At 33.3% G+C, this 20,983-nt stretch overlaps 1 protein-coding gene across 2 annotated transcripts in view; it reads left to right on the forward strand.

The window, feature by feature from the left end:
• SYNE1 (spectrin repeat containing nuclear envelope protein 1) overlaps positions 1-20,983 on the forward strand; it is a 212,762-nt gene that overhangs the window by 12,246 nt on the left and 179,533 nt on the right. For both annotated transcript variants that reach the window (XM_087939369.1, XM_087939379.1), the window contains exons 11-23: positions 313-521; positions 900-1,008; positions 2,761-2,925; positions 4,044-4,211; positions 5,831-6,007; positions 8,161-8,301; positions 9,504-9,664; positions 11,830-11,980; positions 15,433-15,660; positions 18,070-18,168; positions 18,586-18,773; positions 18,884-19,007; positions 20,506-20,672. In XM_087939369.1, coding sequence (XP_087795495.1) covers positions 313-521; positions 900-1,008; positions 2,761-2,925; positions 4,044-4,211; positions 5,831-6,007; positions 8,161-8,301; positions 9,504-9,664; positions 11,830-11,980; positions 15,433-15,660; positions 18,070-18,168; positions 18,586-18,773; positions 18,884-19,007; positions 20,506-20,672 — 2,087 coding nt within the window. The remainder of the gene's footprint in view (positions 1-312; positions 522-899; positions 1,009-2,760; positions 2,926-4,043; positions 4,212-5,830; positions 6,008-8,160; positions 8,302-9,503; positions 9,665-11,829; positions 11,981-15,432; positions 15,661-18,069; positions 18,169-18,585; positions 18,774-18,883; positions 19,008-20,505; positions 20,673-20,983) is intronic.

Here is a 20,983-nt window from a genome sequence, read left to right on the forward strand (position 1 = left end):
TACAATTATTATTGAGACAGTTCATTAGATATTTTTAACAGACATGTAAATTATCCTAAATATAAAATCTCAGTAATGCTTGAAAAAAAAAAGCCTTCTGGATACCTTGAAACTGAAGGAATTTAAAGTCTTTTCCACAATCAAAAGGTTAAGAAGCACTACCATTTTCTTTACAGATATGAAGTATCTTTGACATTTTTACATTTTAAAAAAAATGGTGAATGTATTTAGTTTTTGAATACCAGGTAGAAATTAGATTGTTTGTTCATTTGCATAGCAGTGGAGTGAACAAGTGTTCTTTTATGCCATCAGATGTTTTTTGGTGATAAAGGACCTTTACAACTATGTGAGAAACGACAGCAACTGATTAAAGAATTGTGCTTGAAACTACCAGACTGGGATCCAGTTAAAATGACCTCTGAAAGAGGTCAAAAAGATCTCAGTGAACTTAAAGCTCAAGTTGCCAAGACCTACATGAAACTTATTGATCAACCAGATAAATGGCAAGAATACAAGAACAGGTAAACAACTGTATGAACACCCTTATTGAAGGCATGGATACAAAGTACAGATTTAGAACTACAAATGTCCTTTAATGTTTTAAATACTATAATGCTTGTCAGAAGCACTTAATGTTTTAAATTGTATGAATAAAACATCAAAGAGCAATACATATAAGAAGTATAGGATCTAAATTAGTATGGTTTAGAAAACTGCTATGATTTACTCACTTGAAATTTTCAGCCATTTGAACAAACAACATTCCTCCCAAACTGATTAAAATCCTTTGTTATGCAGAAACTTCAGATGCTAACTTCTTGAGTTCCCTTGAAACATTTTTCATTAATTCACCCACTTGTTCACCTCTGTTTGCTTATCCTTCTATGGCTATGTTTCAGATTTTCTGAATTACGAAGCTGGATTTCATCAAAGGAGACACAACTTAAAACAATAAAGAATGGTTCAGCGGATACAACTAAATACAAACATTTTAAAACATCAATAGAGGTATATTTAAAATGATTTGAAATTGATATGCTCTTCTAATACTAACATATTGATTTGAAGTGGATGAAATTGATAATGCAAGCTGACCTTTCTGCTTTTGGCATTTTAAAACTAGGCCAAATAATTTACAACAAAGTAAATAATGTATAGAAATAGTGAAATGTAAAAGGAACTGGAATTTCTAGGATAAATAAAATCAAGTGATTGACTAGAAATTCTACCGTTTAGAAAGAAATGTGTACAATATAATTCAGAAGCTTTTGAAAACCCACTGGTTATTTCAAGACATAATTGTACAAATAAATGTTATTAGAATTACAAGTACATACATGTTTCATATACCACAAAAATATATTGGCACACTCTACCAAAATAGACCCCAGTCTTACCTTGCAGCACTAGTAGTAATACTTTCTGAATTAATAGCATTTCACAAAAAAGAAGTGACATTTTGGGATGCTACATACACATACACTTGTTGTATTTATAGTCTCTCTCACATGCACAAACACATGAAAAACAGAATAAGAAAATAACAAGAGTTAGAAGGAACTTAGGAGATCTTCTAGTCCAATCACCTCCTCAAGCAGGGTACCTTATACCAGTGGTATCAAACTCGATTTCATTGAGGGCTGAATCAGGGCTGTGTTTGACCTTGGGGGATGGGATGGATGTGGCCAGGGTGGGTGTGGCCAGCATAACGTCACTCATGTTGGGTGTGCCTGTGGTGGCCCAAGCGCTCTGCCAATGAAAACGGGCTCCCAGGCCCAGTTTTTGGCTGGTACGGCCTCCTGCAACCTTCTGCCAGCAAAAACAGAGCTTGGGAGGGCACATTTTCACTAGCAGAGGCACTGCGGGCTGCTCCTTTACTATTTCCAGGCCAGCCCTGCAGGCCACATCTAAACAACCCACAAGCTGGATCTCGTCCACGGGCCTTGAGTTTGCACCGTGGCCTTATACCATTTCAGACAAATGCTTGTCCAATCTCTTCTTAAAACCTCCAGTGATGGAGTACCCACAACTTCTGAAGGCAAGTCATTCCACTGATTGCATGCAAGTTATATATATTGTATTCTATTGTTGAAAAATGTATGCAATGAAAAGTTATACACAAAAGAAAAAAATATGGGGGAAATTACAAAATATATCATTTTTTTCAAGCATTTTTTTTAAATTGCAAAAGCAGGCATGTATTGACTGATCTTCAAATTTCTAAAGACTGATATAAAAGATACTTCACCTTACATACAAGGACAGAGCTCACTATGTGTGCAGTGGAGAAGCCGCCTTTTCTCTTTAGTCCAAGCTGTGGGATCAGCATACAGCCAGCCAGCCAGTTACTATCTGAATCAAGAAAGACTTCCTGCATGGATTTCTCTATGCAGAAAAGCTACATTTCTATAATCATGGAGAGTTGTGTTATTCTTCTGATTGATAAGTTCATCATTGAAGTCACAATGTGATTTGCATAAGAGAAAAATCCTTAAGCAATTTTTATGCTTGAGCATATTGGCTTGTGACTATCCATACGTACATACCTCTCGTTCATCCTATTAATCTAGTATCATAATTGGTTTTTTCAATCTATTGACTTGTTTTACACATTGTTTGATAGAAGCTTATGTCCTGATACAGCCTTAGTTGACTTATCCATGCAAACTAATGTAGATCCAGTTCCCCTGATTTACATTAGACTTCTACTCTAATAATGCTTGTTTGGTGCATCTAATTTTTATATTGATTCTGTTTCAGGAAATTAGGCAAGATGCCTGCAAAAAGGGAGAAATTATCATCTGGTTGAAATCTAGGCTTGTTGCCTTATCTGAAGTTTCTTCTGAGAATGAAGTAAAAAAACAAGGGGATGAACTTTCCGTGCTTGCTAGTGACTTTAAGAAAATTTTAGCCTTGTTGACAGAGGTATATTATAATTATATTCACTTCAAAAGCTGTCCTATTTTCTATTATGTGTTCAGTTATAAAAAAATCAGTAGGATTCTGTGTTATTTTAGCCATCTGAATGTTGTTATAATCAACAATAATCAGTGTTTTTCAAATACCTAGTACATCTAAATACTATTAAGAAAAAAATAACAGAATTATTGTAGTGTTATGTATGTACCAGTAATTGTATCTCTAATGATAAGTGAAAGTAGTTCCTTGGATTTCCATGCGTCATTTGAAATTGTATTTTAACATTATATATGCATGTGCTAAACACATTGTAGCCACATTTCCTTTCTTAAATGCATATATTGTGTATTCTTAATTGTATTTTCTACTCAAATTATACAGTTTGTGTATGAAAGTATTGGAGGGATCCTTTACTGTAATATAATGTTTGATGCAAGCATATAATCATAGAAGTTTTTATGCTGAAGTGCATATAATATGCTGTATGCAAAAAAACCAAACACAGTTGTGTGTACAATGGAGAAAAAAATCCAGCATTCATATTAATCTTCCCATTAGCAATTTTCCTTCCTTCTGATCCTCTTTCTCCACCCTCTATTCACTTGTGCTATTGACAATATATTGGTTTGAATTATTCATATTTGCTTTGAGAGATTTTTTCCTAAAAAGTTTTGTATTTATGAAAAGTTCTGCTGGTGTTTCCTGTTTGCTGAGTGGTAAGTGTTATTTTGAGCAAAAAACATTTATTTTAAGAAAATGAGTACGGTATTGAGAGAGTAGGAGAAAAATGGTTTGGCACATAGAGTAGGAGAAAAAAGGTTTGGCAATTATTATGGCCAATTCTACAGTTGTAAAAATTTCCAAACTAACTTAGAAAGTAGGTCAGGTAGCACAAAGTAAATTCACAAAATAATAATAGAATTCAGTGGAACAGGAGAAATCTTTTTATAGATTATAGTAAGAGGTTTTTTTTAATTACTGTCAGATAATTGGAAAATAATATAGAGTCCACAATATGAATTGGTTGATTATATAATTGTATTGCATTTTGAACTGTTTAAATCATAAAACCTACTTATTTGGCACTGAGTATTTTAGAGTTTTAATATTGTTTCTGAATACAGATTGAGAAGACATTGGGTGCAGTTGGAGATTGTGTTCAATACACCGAAGAAGTGAAAGGCACATTAGAAGAACTGATCACAAACTCAAAAGAAGCTCAGACAGAAGTTGAAAAAATCTTAGATGTTGATAACTTGTTACAGGCCCAGCAAATCTTTCTCTACCATCAGGTACAATCACTTACACACAGGGGTGTGTAAATTCAGATTTTTTAACAACTGGTTCTGTGGGCGTGGCTTAGGTGGTGGGCATGGCTTGGTGTTCATGTGACTGGATGGACATGGCTTAGTGGTCATGTTCTTGGCTAGGTGTGGCCAACTCAATATCACTCACATCGAGGCACGCATCTCCTCACTTGGCCTCTCATGACTGTGGGGATGCTGCAACAGTTCTAAGTGTGAAAAATGGTCATAAATCACTTTTTCCAATGCCATTGTAACTTTGAATGGTCACTCCACACAAGCAAAGTACCAGCAAAAGAGGGGGAAAAAACTCCAGAGATGTTCCTGATACAGGAAGTCAAGAATGTAATAAGGGTTAATGGAGAGGCAGTTTCTGTAAGCAACACCAGAATGTTTCCTTCCTGCCTTCCTTACAGGATTAGGCCAGTAATTTCTTTTAACAACCGGTTCTCCAAACTGCTTAGAATCTTAACAATGGGTTCTAGCGAATAGGTGCGAACTAGTAGAATCCCACCCCTGCTTACACATCAGCTTTCACTGAATGTCCAACAAATCCTTATATATTATTGTTGCTGCAAATAATGCACTAATATCTCAACTGTAGATAATAGTTATTAACCCCTTTCACACAGGTAGAATTGGAAAGAGGGGATATTATAATTTTCTGTAATAAGATGTTGGAGGTGATCATTTAATATTTACTTTAAAAGAGGGAAAGTGTAAACCTTTTTGAAGTGTACTTTGCCAAAGTGCCTTTTGTTATTCCTTTTCTCTTCCCACTCTATCCTTGTCATTATTCTTCTAATAAGTAATGGCACTTCTAAGGGCCTTTTCACAATTTATACAAGGAAAACTAGGAACTGCCATCATCTTGGCAAACTACATATGATAAAGGTGTGGTAACCTATTTCTCAGACCAAGCTTAATATAATACAGTGGCATTAGATTGCTTGAAAGTATTTTCTCACCAAGATTTTCCCTGACATTTCTATGGCAACAGCAGCTAGACTGGCCTTGAGGAAGAAAAACAAGAGCAGGAACCAAGAATCATGCCCAATTCCTCAAGATCAACTTGTTGAAACTCTTCCTAGATAACTAGAGAAAATCGCATTCCAGACATTTTGGTAGAATCTGGCTGGATGGAATCCATCTCTGTAAAATCCAAATTATTCTACTAAATAGATACCTAAAATAATATATCCCAGGCCTCAACTTACAAGGAAGGGACTTGGTCATCTGACAAGAGGCTGCTGGCTGTTTTACTTGCAGATATGACAACTTCACAGAAGTAAGAAGTTACACAAGTTAAACCCTAAGAAAAAAGATTTGCTTTTGAATTCCCCCATGGAAATTTAATTTCAGATGTCAAAAATGGATCTTTTTTTTTAACAGAGCATTTTACTATTCTATGTTCTAGATGTGTAATTCTAAAGATTTTTGAAAATTCTAGATGAATACTAGTCCTTTCTGGTGTTTTAATAAATGAGCAGAGATTGTTTAATGCTTGTTCCCTAAAACACCTTTCTATATGCTTACAGTACAGTTATTTCTGAATTAATACAATCCATCTGTATTGACTACAATACTTTTTAAATATTTGCTTTTAGCAAAAGTCAAAGAGGCTTCATGCAAAAAGGCAAGATGTACAACAACAGATTGCCCACAGTAAAGAGTTACAAATTGAAGGTGGTCTATCTCCTGCTGTGCAAGAAGATTTATGGAAGTTGGAGAGTACATTAGAAAGCATGCAACAATCTATGGAACAACGTGGAGATCAATTGCAGGTACACATTCTTCTTATAACTCTGTAGAGAAATAAAGAAATGTCACTTTACTTAATTGCTTTATATTTAGCATGAGCTGTTTTCTGGCAAGCTGTTTTTGGGCTTAGCTCAGGTTTTAAATGCAAGATTCTGGCCAATCTTGTCAGAGGGTGAGATCAAATTAGGATACATGGTTGGGACTCCAATTGGATGATACCAGGTTATAGCTGTAGGCTAAAGTGGGAAATAAATATTTCCCCCCATAGTAATGCTATTTTAGTAGTTCTGCCAAGAGACCTGCATGGTTGTGTCCAGGAATCAAGATTGACACCAAGTCATCCTTACTTTTTTACTCTGTGAAATTATTAGCTTTTCATAATATGATTATGAAATTTAATTATTAGATTAATCTAGAATTTAACTGCAAAACTGGGTATCACCAGACTTAGTGAATGGCCCTCAACTTTAAGATATTGAAGGAGCCATTGACAAATTCAAAACTAGGCCTATCTATGATTAGAAGACATGGTTTTTTAAAATAATTTTCTGAAACCCACAATAAGTTAAACAAAATTATATATATATATATATATATATATATATATATATATATATATATATATATGTATATGTATATGTATATGTATATGTATATGTATATGTGTGTGTGTGTGTGTGTGTGTGTGTGTGTGTATGTATGTATATGTATATGTATATGTGTATATATATATATATATATATATATATATATATGGATCTTTAGTTATTGGGTTTCTCTCGCGTAAGATTGGCAGTATCTAGGCACGTTTGATGAAGTCTCATTCATCATCTTCAGGCTTGTGTCTTCGGCTCTGTGCTTCTCTGTGCTTCACTCTGAGAAGCACAGAGCCGAAGACACAAGCCTGAAGATGATGAATGAGACTTCATAGAAATGTTGCCTAGATACTGCCAATCTTACGTGGGAGAAAACCCGAATAACCAAAGATCCACATACAAATACCCGCGAGAACCTCAGAAAACATATATATATATACACACACATACATGCACGCACGCACACGTACACACACACACATACACACACACACACACATATATACATATACATACATATATACATATATACGCATATACATATGCATATACATATGCATATACATATGCATATGCATATACATACATACATACATACATACATATATATATATATATATATATATATATATATATATATATATATGCTATAATACATATGTATACATAAATCTCTAGGAGTATTGAGATAAAACCAATTAACAAGATAATATAAACAGTTAAATGGGGAATTAACCTACTTAAAACAACATAATTATTCTAAAAGTTCGAAGCTATTTTTGCATGCAAAAATAGAAGTGGAATTCTCATAGGACTTCATTAACTTATTGTGAGAAAGAATGTTGAACAAAATGTACCTTTGAACTATTCAAATAAGGAAAGACAGATGTTTAAAAGAGGAGAACCACACTATGGGACATTCTCACATGGCTCTTCCACAGTTACTTTATTCTTTAAGCTTGGGAATAATATAAAACATTAGTATTAATCCAATTATCAGACAGTTTTTGAATAGAGTTTAATAATTAAATTTTAGGAGCTATTTTACAATGGTTGTTTGAACTGTAAGTAGTATATAGTATTTGCATATAAAACCTAGCTAAGGTATAACATCAAGCAAACTTGGCTAATTTGACAAAAGCTTTTGGAGTCATATTTTGATAGTACATAGTGGGGAAACAACTGGGAAATATCAGGACTACTAGCAGACGGAAAAGCTACTGGGAAAAATTATATTGGATGAATGGAATGGCAAACAGACTTATTACCTAAATAATTACAAAAAATTATCATTGAATTCACATAGGATTGTTATCTCAGTACAGAAGATTCTTTGATATTATGTCCTACATTTGAACTTCCTATTGATCTTTGCTAATAGAATGCACAAGTCTCGGATCTAGCAGGAAATTTCATTTGTATTGAATACTTTAGATTTTGAACAGGATAATGAAAATTCTAGTAAATATGTTTAATGCAGCTTAATCTTACAAGCCAGAAAAAGTCATTATTTGTGCATGTTAATAATTAACTTTAATTTTCTGTCCTTCAGTCACTTTGCCTTTTTCCCTTTTTTGTAGCTCACAATAAACACATGGGAACAGTTTGAAAGAGACAAAGAAACAATTGTCAAGTATTTGAGTAATGCGAGCTCTGCCCTTGAACGCATCTTAAGTTTTAGCAGCTTGGAGAGTTTGTCATCAGAATTAGAAAAGACAAAAGTATGTGTCCTGGAGGACTTTTACTGTTCTGTCTGGTATTATATTAGGTTCTTATGTATTTCTTTTTGTTTAAAAAAAATGTGTATTTTATTAGTGACTGCTTGTCTTGAATGATGGTAAAGCAGGTCAGACAGTAACTTTAAAATGAATATTTATCTAAACAATATTAAGATACTTGCTTTTTAAAGCTATGCATTCTTTCCCTTTATGTTTTGCATCTATTGTTCTGTAAGTCATCCAGAATGATGTTGAGTTGCGAAACCTTATAAATGCCATAAATAAACTAATAAAGGCTCAATCTGGGCCAAACAGAACATAGTAACAATGGATTCCCAGGTTGAAAAGATATGTACTTTGTTTTTCGCGAAAATGAAAAGATGATCCTTTTCTTTATGCGGTTCAAGTTAACCATATTCTAATAGCAATACAAATATAAAACATTGGTAAAGAAGTGTTACAAATATTCTGGGAATGGTTTCAATCCTAAGAAAACTGAAACAAAAGGAAATTCTGTATTTAGCAAAAGTGTCTTTAAGTTGCATATAGTGAGGAATTTCCCCTTTTACATCAGATATTCTTGAACTGGTAATTTTTAAAAACTTATCTTGGTATTTCATGTTTACAAGAATATGGAGCAAATAATAATAATAACGACAATAACAACAACAATAGCAATAGCACTTAGACTTATATACCATTTCACAGTGCTTTTCAGCCCTCTATAAGCAATTTACAGTATCAGCATATTGCCCCTAACAATCTGAGCCCTCATTTTACCGACCTCTGGAAATCTGAGTCAACCTTGAGTTGGTAAGAATCGAACTGCCAGCCAGCAGTCAGCAGAAGTAGCCTGCAGTACTGCATTCTAACCACTATACCACCAAGGGTCATAATAATCCATAATAAACATCTGGAGAACCACTTGAATTCCATTGACATTGACAAAAGCACCATCAGTCAATTGCAAAAGGCAGCTTTACTGGAAGAGCTTACACCCAGCAATGCTACATGTAATACCATCAAACAATAATTTCTGCCTCTCCCTGTTCTTTGGGAAGAACTTGATAGATGGATATAAATGCCAATCCCAGTCTAAACATCTGGATGATTGTGTGATCATGGATGATGATAATAACAACTACCACTTGTTGGCAAAATGTTACTGAGAATGATCTTTAACTTGCACCTCCTCCTTTTCACAGGAACTTTCCAAGCAGACAGTAGCCATGGCCATGGAAGCAGAGAATCTGGTCAGGAAGTCTTTAGCCATACAACTTGGTCAGAGAAGCAAGGAGAACCTTCAGCAGCAAGCAAAATCAATTCAGGAACAAGTTAAAAAAGTAGAAGCTACACTTGAAGAAGAGTATGTCCTTAAATAGTCATAATATTTGTTTCCTGACACAAGGAATGTATCTTTTTTTGCCTTATATTAGTGCAGTGTTGAGTCTTAAAGACGTTGTAAAACTCTGTTATACAGTAATAACTTATCTATCAGAAACAACTGTTCTAATACCAAGTGTGGTGGAAGATCTGAGAAAAAAAGAAAGAAAGAAAGAAAGAAAGAAAGCATCAACTTCCCCTAATTGGAAAAAAAACCACCTTTGGTCCTTTAAGTGTCCTTATAATTGTGTGAAGGAGCCATTGTGAATCAAATTTTATGCATTTAGGCTGATTTTTCTTAATGAGAGAAATACTCTGAATTGACTACAAAACTAAAGTCATAATAATGCACTTCAATATTCAGTACAGGAATAAAAACAGAAAATTATTTGATAGACAATAGCATAGATAAATAATGTATTTTCCTAAAGTGCCGCAGGGCATTTAGAAAAATCTACTATCAAACTGCTTTTTAAAATATTTTTCTTGACAGTTCAGCTGAGTGCATGAGAACATAAAATGTGCCTTTCTTTCCCTGAAATGTGCCCTATTCCTTTTTCTCATGCTATTACAACTGATAGATAAAATGCCTATCTATCTTATTTGTATCCCTTTGTATTTATTCACCAGGATCTGGCTGTTAGTATTTGGAGATTAGAAAGCATTACACTGAGAGAGCTACATAAAAGGAAAAATATAGCAACTTTTATCACAGAGTGAATTTAATGCTTTATACTTCGTTTCATCTTTGACCTTTAGGAGACTTTATTCCCATTTTACAAATAAGTTCATCAGGCTGATTTAATAATTGGTTCAAAATTGCTTGATGCCTGAGCTAGGAATTAAATTATAGTATTTTGAAAACTTTTTCTAACATTACATATTCTAGACCACAAAAACTCTCAGCGTTTGCCAGTGAATTGTTTGCAAAAAAAAAAAAAAAACCCAAACCCCTGCATTCATTTTTATTATTCTTGTATATTCCTTTTTCTTAAGGCACATAAACAATTGAGTTTACCACATTTAAGGTTGTTAATCTGTTAGAGAGGAGTTACATTTTAACATAATCATTCCCCTGTTTAGTAGTTTAATATGATTTTTTCCTTGTAGATTTCTTCATCCTATCCATTTGCTCTGTCCTCTCTAAATTATTCTAAAAAGAATAATTGTTTTCCATGTACCCTACTCTTGTTTTGTAAATTATTCAGAAGTTATTTCTCCTTTATTACAAATGAGCAAAGAAAGACATTGCTTCTACTGCCTCTGAACTGCATTGTATGACCTTATTTTTTCCCCCTTCTGAAATACCTAAGTAACTGGATTAGTCTTCACCCTTTTTACTACAAGTTTAGGACAGATACTTAGTTAAACATAATAAAGGTAGCTGAAACTAGATAGTTGTTATTTTAACAAAATATGCATGCATATCTGCCTGGCTGGTTAAATATTTTGGGTATGAGTTTGCACAAATGTATGGTTCAGTTGTATAATTCTATGGTTTCTAATGCATTTGCATACTGTGTAGACTTGCAAAAGGGATTTTGAAAATGCCCAACTTCAATGCAAGCAACAATCTTCTTTATCGGGGGTGATAGAAACTGTATCATCAATCATACAGAATATTCCATGTAGAATTATATGAACATATTCAGAATCTTCAGTGGTGTTTCTCTGTTTTGTCCTGGCTTCATGATAACTGTGACATGTAGATCAGTATCAAAACTTCAGTTCACTTCAGCTCACAACTTTGCACTTTTATTACACATTTAAAATGGTCACAATCTTTAATTGAAAATAAGCTATTTAAAAACCACCCGTGTGGTAGCTGCTAGGTGGTTAATTTCCATGCTGGTCTAAAAATACACCTTTGAAAATAATATCTCAGAAGGTGATTTGCTACTTCCCACACCAGTTTTGTTGTTTTCAGAAAATGGAAAATAATATCACTTCCTACACTCTAAAGGTGATTAAAACCAGATTCCTTGGATGCTAGAATTTTAAATTTAGAAACAGGCATTTTGTGATTTGGTTATTTTAAATAGCATGCCATTATGTAAGCATTTCCCTAAATTGGACATGTAAGAGAATGGGCATAGTTACACAGTAATAGAGTGTTAATTTTTTTTCACTAAATATGGTTGATTTTAGTATTAAAACCATGGAAATGGTGAAAAACAAGTGGGATCAGTTTGTGAACAAATTTGAAGCATTGTCCCTCTGGATCAATGAAAAAGAAAAAGCGCTGGATGCCTTGGAAATACCATCATCTTCTCTGGATGTGCAAATCAACCAAATTAAGGTGATTGGTTCGCATTTTATGTAACTTTAAATATTGTTTTATCTCCCCCCCCCCATTAGAAATCTGCACAGCAGAGGAGTAGGCTTTTAACAGCTACAGACATGCTTTGACATAAAAATACTAAGGCAAAAGGTTTTTCAGGAGTTTAAAATAAAATACAAATTTTTAAAGTTTTAAATTAAATGAAAATTTTTTGGTATATGTGAAAAGTTCAGTGGATTGTTTTTTGGGCAATGTTCTTTACGTACGAAATATCATCCTGGGTACATTTTCACAGAATGTAGAATGATTTCTATTGTAATCTGTATTGCAGTTACAGTATTTTATTCCAATATGTTAGATAAAATATGTATAATTTTGTGTATTTTCTCAAGTAATGCTGAAATAATAAAGAAATGCCTGGATTCAGTATTGTTAGCTAAACCTTTTTTAAAAACATACTCTCAGTTCTTTATATTATATACTAGATTCTATTCCTAGAATTTCTTTATAAATTTCCTGTCAAACTGCTAAAAACTTCTTAAAATAAAAATACTGTTAGTCCAATGAGAAAGAGACCTAGAAGTTATTTTTTAAATTGATTGTAGTGATGAGAATGGACGCTGACATACAGCAATGGAAGACAACACCTGTGGTGGTGTATAGTGTTGTATGTTAGACTTATCTATCTTATGCCCCTCAAAGTACAGATGGAAGATTTGCTTATTTGGCTTAATTATCTGAAATTCAACATGGTGAATTTATCACAGTATGTGATACAGTATTAATATTGAATGCTTTATGTAATATATATAATAAGACGATTGCCTTTGCAGTAAAGATAAGGTAGTCCTCAATTAATGGCTATAATTAAAACTTGCAATTCTACCGCCAAGCCAACTAACAACCTCAGTGCTGCTATTGTCATTAAGTGAGACAACATGTCACTGTGTCTTGTGATTTTACGCTGGTTTCTCCAGTGACTTTGCTTGTCAGAAGCTATCTGAGATGCTTAGCTTACAAATGATAAGCACATGACTATGGGAATATGGTTGTAAGTATGAGGGCTGCTCATAAAATTACTTTTTTCAGCTCCTTTACAATTTTGAAAAGTCACTACATAGCACAATCTTTAACTGAGGGGTACATATACATCATTTTAAGATAAAATGGTGGTTTACATAATAATAACCAATGAAACACTTTTATCTGGCTTCATCAAGGCCTTCTTACATTAGCATCAGCCACAATTTTGAGTGAAAAATGTTCTAGCACTGTGATCATTTCTTTTAGGAGGGTGTGAACATAAATAATTACAGTATCATTATTTATCCATAATTTTTTAATGTGGAAATATAAAATATGGCTACTGATGGATTTAAGTTAAATAGTTCTCACAGAACTGTCTCATGTTAATGTGATCTTTTCTGATAGTTCTCTCCTTGTTCTTTACCTCTTATTGAGAATAAAAGTAGCTTTTTATAAATCCTTAAGTTTTTAAAGATAAATGATCCACACAAATAAATTCCATTGTACTAATCTATAAAACTACAGTTAGAAATAGCTTTTCCTCTTTAAAATACATCAAAAAGGGTACACTTTTGCTTTAGCATATAATAAAGCGGGAGAAAGTATCAGATTATTTAAAGGGAGGAATACCAATTGTCTCCATATATTTACAACTATATGATCTTTCCTGAAAAATAAGTAAATAAATACAATTCAAATGAAAGACATGCATGAAGTTGTATGTGAATATATTATAAACAATGTAATTTACATTACATTACAGTAGAGTGTGATCTTAAAAATAAAGGTTCTATCATAAGGGGAACTCTCTCTGTGAACTCTCCTCTTTCTTCTGCAGTCCCAACATGATAAATCCTACCATTTGTAAGAGTAATCCAGTCTTCAGGATCCGAAACAACCTGAGATGAAGCTTTTTCTGAGAACAGAAACTCTGTTCCATTTGTAGCTAAAGTCAAGACATAATATCTTATATACTGCATTTTTTTCAATTAAGAATGCTTTCGCTCAAAGTATCTTTGCTGTTTAGAGTAATTCTAAAGATCATATTTTAGGGCAGTCATAAATAATTAAACATAAATCACTTGCATTTTGTTTTATATTAACTTTATATAATTTTATCATCATGGCTTTCTTCAAAGATCCATAGCCATTGAGGAATACAATGTAAGTTTTGTTAAATATCTCTGCTCAATGTCACAAAACTTACAGTATCATTGGCAAAGGCTAACACTGTAGTTTATTTCATTTTGAGGGAAGAGAACACTTTTTCTGACTTTAGTAATTCCCAATTCACTTGATAAAGTTGGTTCTGTCTCTTATCTGAAATTCAGCCAATTAGTTGACCATCTTCTGTCCAAAAGTGGCAGCAAGCTTTTATCAGAATGTTGATGGCTATAATTCAAAAGTAGTCAGGGATAGGATCTAAAATGGGTTTGACTTTGTGGAAGGAGATCAAGAATTTAAAGGGGTAAAAGGAGTGTTTATGTCACCAACAACCTTAAATTGTTTCCTAGCCTCCAAACAACTGAAAAAGAATAGTGTTGGGTCACATGCAGTCTGTGAGTTCACATTTTGCATACTTACTTATAACAGTATAAAGAGAGGTGGATCAAGAATCTAAATTAGCCTATGCCTGTTTTCTATGTTACGGTGAATTCAGTGGAAAAGGTGTTGTTTTCCAGCAGAATGCATATTGCTGTGATCAGCGTGGATTAATTATTGGCAAAAGAATAGAAACTATTAATTGAATTGTGTATTTTACTTTTCATTTCCTGCACATTCGACTTAAAAAGCCAGATAGCTAATTCATGTTAATCTGGATGTTCTCATAAACTAACAGGTTAGCCAATACTTACTACAGTTAGAGCAAAGCCAAAAAAATTCTGTTGAACAAAGCACCTACAGTTAATTGTCCCAAATTTTTAAAAAATTATGGAGTACATTTATACCAGCTATACTGAATTAGATAGAGCTAATAAGATATTTGATTACAAGAATGTACAAGAATGATGTTACAAGAATATTAATAACCAGTGTTTCTCCTAAACTACATGGAGATATAATTGATAAGTACTAATAGTCTATTAGAATTGGAATCAATTGCAAAGTACTTCACACAAAAATTCGTGACATTGCTATATAATATACTGATTACTATAGAAGCATTTAAGAAATGAAAATTGTGTTATATATGGAAAAGAATGAACACATGGTTGTAAGAAAAGTAGTTAAGTTCAATAATTACTGTATGTTTTATCAGTAACATAGTTAAAACTGATACTGTAATAAATGCATGAATTAATTAAGTATACCATGATAGATACAGGTGATCCTTGTATGTATCAATAGTGCCCTTTTTTTTTGCTTGAAGCAAAGTGATTTCCATGTAATGTATGAAACAATCCATGATGTGGCTTCTTTATGTACACTTATTTACATTTTAGGCTGTTAAGAATGAAATAGCTGATAAGGACAACGAAATCCCAAAGCTAGAAGAGGATGCTCAACTTTTCTCCCCTTATCTTACTTCTGGAGAATCAGCACACATTAAAGCCAAGATGACACAAATTAGGAGATACTGGGAAGAATTCAGAGACCATACAGAGAATTTGGAAGGAACCATCGCAGGAAGGGCATCGGTGCAGCAAAGATTTGAGGAAAACTTTAGAAAGGTAGAACACATTGATTTTTTCTAGGCCATTCAAAAAATACAGTGATAGTTGAGTGCTAAGCCACATTAAGACACAAAGGGTCTATAGGTAGTCCTTGACTTAAAACAATTCATTTAGCGACCGTTCAAAGTTACAACAGCACTGAAAAAAGTGGCATATGACTGTTGCAGCACCTTCATAGTCACATGATCAAAATTCAGATGCTTGGCAACTGGTTCCTATTTATGGTAGTTGCAGTGTCCCAGAGTTCATGTAATCCCCTTTTGCAACCTTTCTGACAACCAAAGTCAATAGGGAAGCCAGATTCATTTAACAACCTTGTTACTGATTGAACAACTGCAATGGTTCACTTAACAACTCTGGCAAGAAAGGTTGTAAAATGGGGCAAAATTCACTTAACAAATGTCTCATTTACCTACATAAATTTTGGACTCAATTGTACTCATGTCGAGGGCTACCTGTATTTAAATACTGTTTTAAATATAATGGAGAATTCTGGAAGTTGACATCCACACATCTTAAAACATGCAAAAGTTGAGATACATTGACTGAAGTATTTGCTTCAAAAATAGTTGCTTCAAAATCCTTCATGAGTGAAATGGTAAAATGCTAAAATTAAATCTAACATATGGTAAAATAGATTGGTTGGAGACAACCAAATAATAAATAGACCTCTCTGTATTATGAAAGATTTTCACTTTGTATTTTTATTAACCATGATCTAGACTTATATCCAAATCAAGTTGTTTTTAAAGTATGGATTGCTTGAAAAAAAAGTCAAATTAATAATTATTTGAAATTGGATTTTGTCAAACCATAGTTAGATTCATTTAAGGAGCCTGTGTGGAGGATGATGTGTGAGAAGTGGGAGAGAAAATATGCTGTTCTGAGGCTTCCTGTGATTTATTCTGTCAAAACAAATTGTGATTTATCATGATGTCAGTCAATCAAATATTTATTGCGGTCATCCTTCTAGTCAAAAATAATCCTTCTAGTCAAGAATATTGTTATTATAAACTTCTGTTTTAAACAAACTTGCCTGAGGCTAAATTCTCCTATATTTTCCTACCAAGTTAGCATATATTTTTAATATATACACACACACATACAAACATACACACACACACACACACACACACAGTACTGTGCAAAAATGCTGTATATTAGGAATACTTTCAGAAATAGAAGTGTTAAGAGTCTATTTTTATCAATTAACAAAATGGAAAGGGGATGAACAAAAAATAAATCCAAATCAAATCAATATTTATTGTGATCATTCTTTGCTTTCAAAACAGCATCAATTCTTCTAGGTACACTTGCACATAGTTTTTGAAGGAACTTGGCAAGTTTTCTTCAAGATTGTTCCAAACATCTTGGAAAACTAACCATAGCCTACAAGTGTAGGCTGCCTCAAATTCTTTTGTGTCTTCATGTAATCCCAAATAGATTCAATGATGTTGAGATCAGGGCTCTGTGGGGGCCAAATTATCATTTCCTGTTCTTTACACTGAAGATAGTTCTTAATGGTATTCTGTTTGGGACTGTTGTCCTGCTGCAGAATAAATTTGGAGTCGATCATACACTTCCCTGATGGATAAATATCTGCCTGTATTTCTCAGCATTAAGGATATATTTATCCTACCTTTGCAGAAATTCAGCCTCAGACTAGAAAGGAGTCTCCACCATGCTTCACTATTTCCTGCAGAAACTCATTATTGTACCATGCTCTGGTCCTTTGGCGAAAAAAATGTCTCCTGCTATAGCCAAATATTTCAAATTTTGACTTATCCCATCGAGATAAGTACTGCCATTTTTCTGTACCCCACTTCCTATGTTTTTATGCACAGTTGTGTCACTTAGCCAAGTATTCAATTCCTGGATGCAGCCTGGTGCAGTTTCTAGCGAAGTTTTCTTGGCAAGGTTCTTGAGAAGTGGTTTGCCATTATTTCCTTCCTAGTGTAAGAGAAAATGATTAGTCCAAGATGGCTTTGTGCTTAAAGCAAGACTAGAACTCACAGTTTCTAGACTGATGCCTTAACCATTCCACTATATTGACTCTCATCATTAGCATAAGATATTGTTATTGATATTTTTAACAAGTACAGTAATCCTAGTGGTATGGAAGAATATTATTTTAAAAACATACATCATTCTTAAGATCTCAGAATTAGGATTAATATAAGTAACGAATACTCCTAAACAAAAAATAGTTTAATTACATTAACTGTTATTACAGAAATATCAGCAATATTACTCTCTCAGACCATATTGACTTTATGAACTATTGCAACTCATAAGATATACTCTGAAGAATCCCAGTTTAATTATTTAAAATGATAGTAAATGGCAATGTAACCTCCTCTTCCTTCCTCTTTTTCCTTTTCCTCTTCTTTTGTTTTATTCATTCAGATTCAAGAAGACTTAAGCAGTTCTGAAGCCAAACTGATGGAGTTTGATATTTCGTCCTGCTCCTTAGCAGAAACTTATAAGGCTCTCCAAGACGTTACGGTAGTAAAACTTAGAATTTTTTGTTATCAACTTTTAGTAAAACTTAGAATTTTTTCTTATCAACTTTTATCAGTTGTTTGACAGGATAAATAAATAAAAGGCATTTACTGTTCAGGCAAGGGTTATAGTCAGAATTTAGCAAATGAAGAAATATGAAATTTATGTAGTCAACAACTAGTTTGTGTTGTGGCACAAGTTAAAAGCTCCACTTGGATAGTTGTTTTAAGCCTGTCTTTTATATGCACAATATAAAACATGGACAATTTTTAAATTAAGAAAAATGGTATTCAAAATTGGGAAATAATCTACTACAGCTAAGCATATGTATACTTTCTAAAATTGCTTTTATTAAACCACTTGAAATTTAATTGTAACTTTTTATTAGTACAATGCAATATTGTGCTTTGTATTACATAGGACCTCTCACAAGATCTGGAAAAAATAAACCAAGCACTGACTTCTTTATCGTCTTGCTGCCGCAAACTTACAAACAAAGAAAAAGCAAATCAAGATATTATCATGCTTCAGCAAAAACATGAAAATATTATGAAACAAGTGAAAGAGAGACATGACACTTTAGAGACTCATCTAGTACAATGTCAGAGGTAAAAAGTATCCTATGTTCTCTTCAGCTACAAAAGTTTTTGCAGATTTAAAAAATATTTTAGTAGCACTGGATTAACGGAATTATTTATTTATTACAATATTCCACTAGATTGGAGAAGGAAATGTCTACCTTTTTGACTTGGTTAGAGAAGTGTGAAACTGCAGTCAGACCTACAGAACAGCATGTTTCTGCTGACAAAGTTAAACTAGAAAATGAACTACAATTACTTCAAGTAAGATTTCTGGGTTGGCAACTCAAATGTTTCCCTAATTTTATAGTGGCTTCATTTTTATAAAATTACATGGAACTCTGCCAATGGTAATAACTCTCTGCTGAGTATTTGAAATTAAACAAACCAGAACATAATTGAATAACTCATTCCTTGAAAATAAGTCAATGTATTGCATTTGGTTAATAAATTAATAATTTATGCACTGCAAGTCTAATACCATAAAGCTATATCCTCCTTTCATTGATTTTTTTTTTGTGAGGGGGTCTTTTAATGACCCAGTAATCCCTTGCATAGGGGTGGAGTCAGGCAATTGAATGGAGCTGAGTGATTACTGGCCAGATGCGCTTCCTGTCGCCAATGTAGAATTCACAGCTGATATTTACTCACTGTGCCCAGAGAGAAATATCTGCCGCTACCTAGGATTGAACACACAGCCTCTTGAGTGCGAGGTGAAAACTCCACCTCTATAGCTCCACCACTGCACCACTCGGCCTCCTTTCATTGAATGAGACATAAAAACAAAACTTTGTGAATTTATTGTTAGCCTTGTAGTTTCTGTGAAGTAAATTCAATAATTTCTTATATTTCAATTTGAAAAGGTAATGCACGATGTCTTTTTCAGTCTTTAAACCATCATTCAGTTGCCTTTGTAAATTAAGTGAATCCATCTCAGTTGTCTCCAGAGGAATTTGTTCTTCATAGAAAGTTCTCGTTCTAGTAAAGAGTAAAAATGCTCAAGCACTTCAGGAGCTCATAAAACAATGTTTCCTTTAATGTAGTCATCTTGTGCTTTGGTCATTGGCCTTCAAGGTTTTGTTTTACAATTGGTATGTAAACAAGACACCTTTCTTGCAGAAGAGGCTCTTTCTATTCGCTCTTCCAAAAAGAAAAGTCACTTATTTCCATTTAAATGTATTAAACTCTCAACTCTAGTCCTCAGTTTTTTTTTGCGAGGCAAGTAAAAATCAGCAAAGTTCTCAAACATTTCTAAATATTATAATGTCAGAAATAGCTTGGTTATAGTTTTCAAATGTATAATAAGCTGCACAGCTTTCAAAATGGCACAAATGCCTATTTTCCTAGCCGGCAGTCAGGCTACCATCTTGAGTCCTCCTAAAGATTTCTGTAAGTATTCTTATCTAAGAAAAATTGCCCAATTTCTGTTGGTCACCATTAGGAGATAAATAGTAGAATCTTTTATTGATGTGTCAATCTAATAAAATTACATAATACATTTGAAACTCATATTGGACTGTGTTTTACTTCCTTTGTGTGTTTTCAATATTGGTTTTCGGAATCAAATTCTGGGCAAGCTTCTGTAGAATTTCAGGCAACTAGATTGAAAATTATAAAGCGCCTTCCCTGAAACCAGGCGCTAAGACTCTTGCATATATTTATACTTGTTTTAGACTTTTTTATTGTTGTTATTTTATACTTATTTCTTAATGTCTGTGCTATATAAGCTATTTATCTAATGCATATTTTTTATGTTTCTCAGGATTTGAAAAAGGATATTGCATCTTATGATTCGCATTATACCAGCCTCTTCCAGTTGAATGAGACACTATTTAAAGCAAGTTGCAGTGAAAGTCTCAGACCAATTAAAAAAGAATTAGAAAAAGTTGATGAAAGATGGAAAATTCTACCTCAGACCGTTAACAGGAGGTTTGTATTTATGTAGTAGTGCATAATGATCCAGACATTATGACCGACCTAATAGAATACAAATCCACAAGTTTCATTACATGTCCATAGAAATGGACCTACATAATCTGAACAGTAGAGAAAGTTTATAGAAAATAGAAAATAAAGGAAACCAATAAATCCTTCCAGATGTGGAGTCACTGCAATTTTCCTTCTTTTATTTTGGAAGAAGCTTCAACCATTTTTTCGTTTGAGGCATACAGGCCATAGAGTCTCTCTTCTGCAACCACAGCCAAGGGTCTGTTTCTCTAGTTTGCTTTATAGATTTGATG

This window comes from Pseudonaja textilis, chromosome 1 (genome assembly GCF_049901715.1).
Source record: "Pseudonaja textilis isolate UNSWEBS1 chromosome 1, rPseTex1.2, whole genome shotgun sequence".
Classification (NCBI taxonomy): domain Eukaryota; kingdom Metazoa; phylum Chordata; class Lepidosauria; order Squamata; family Elapidae; genus Pseudonaja; species Pseudonaja textilis.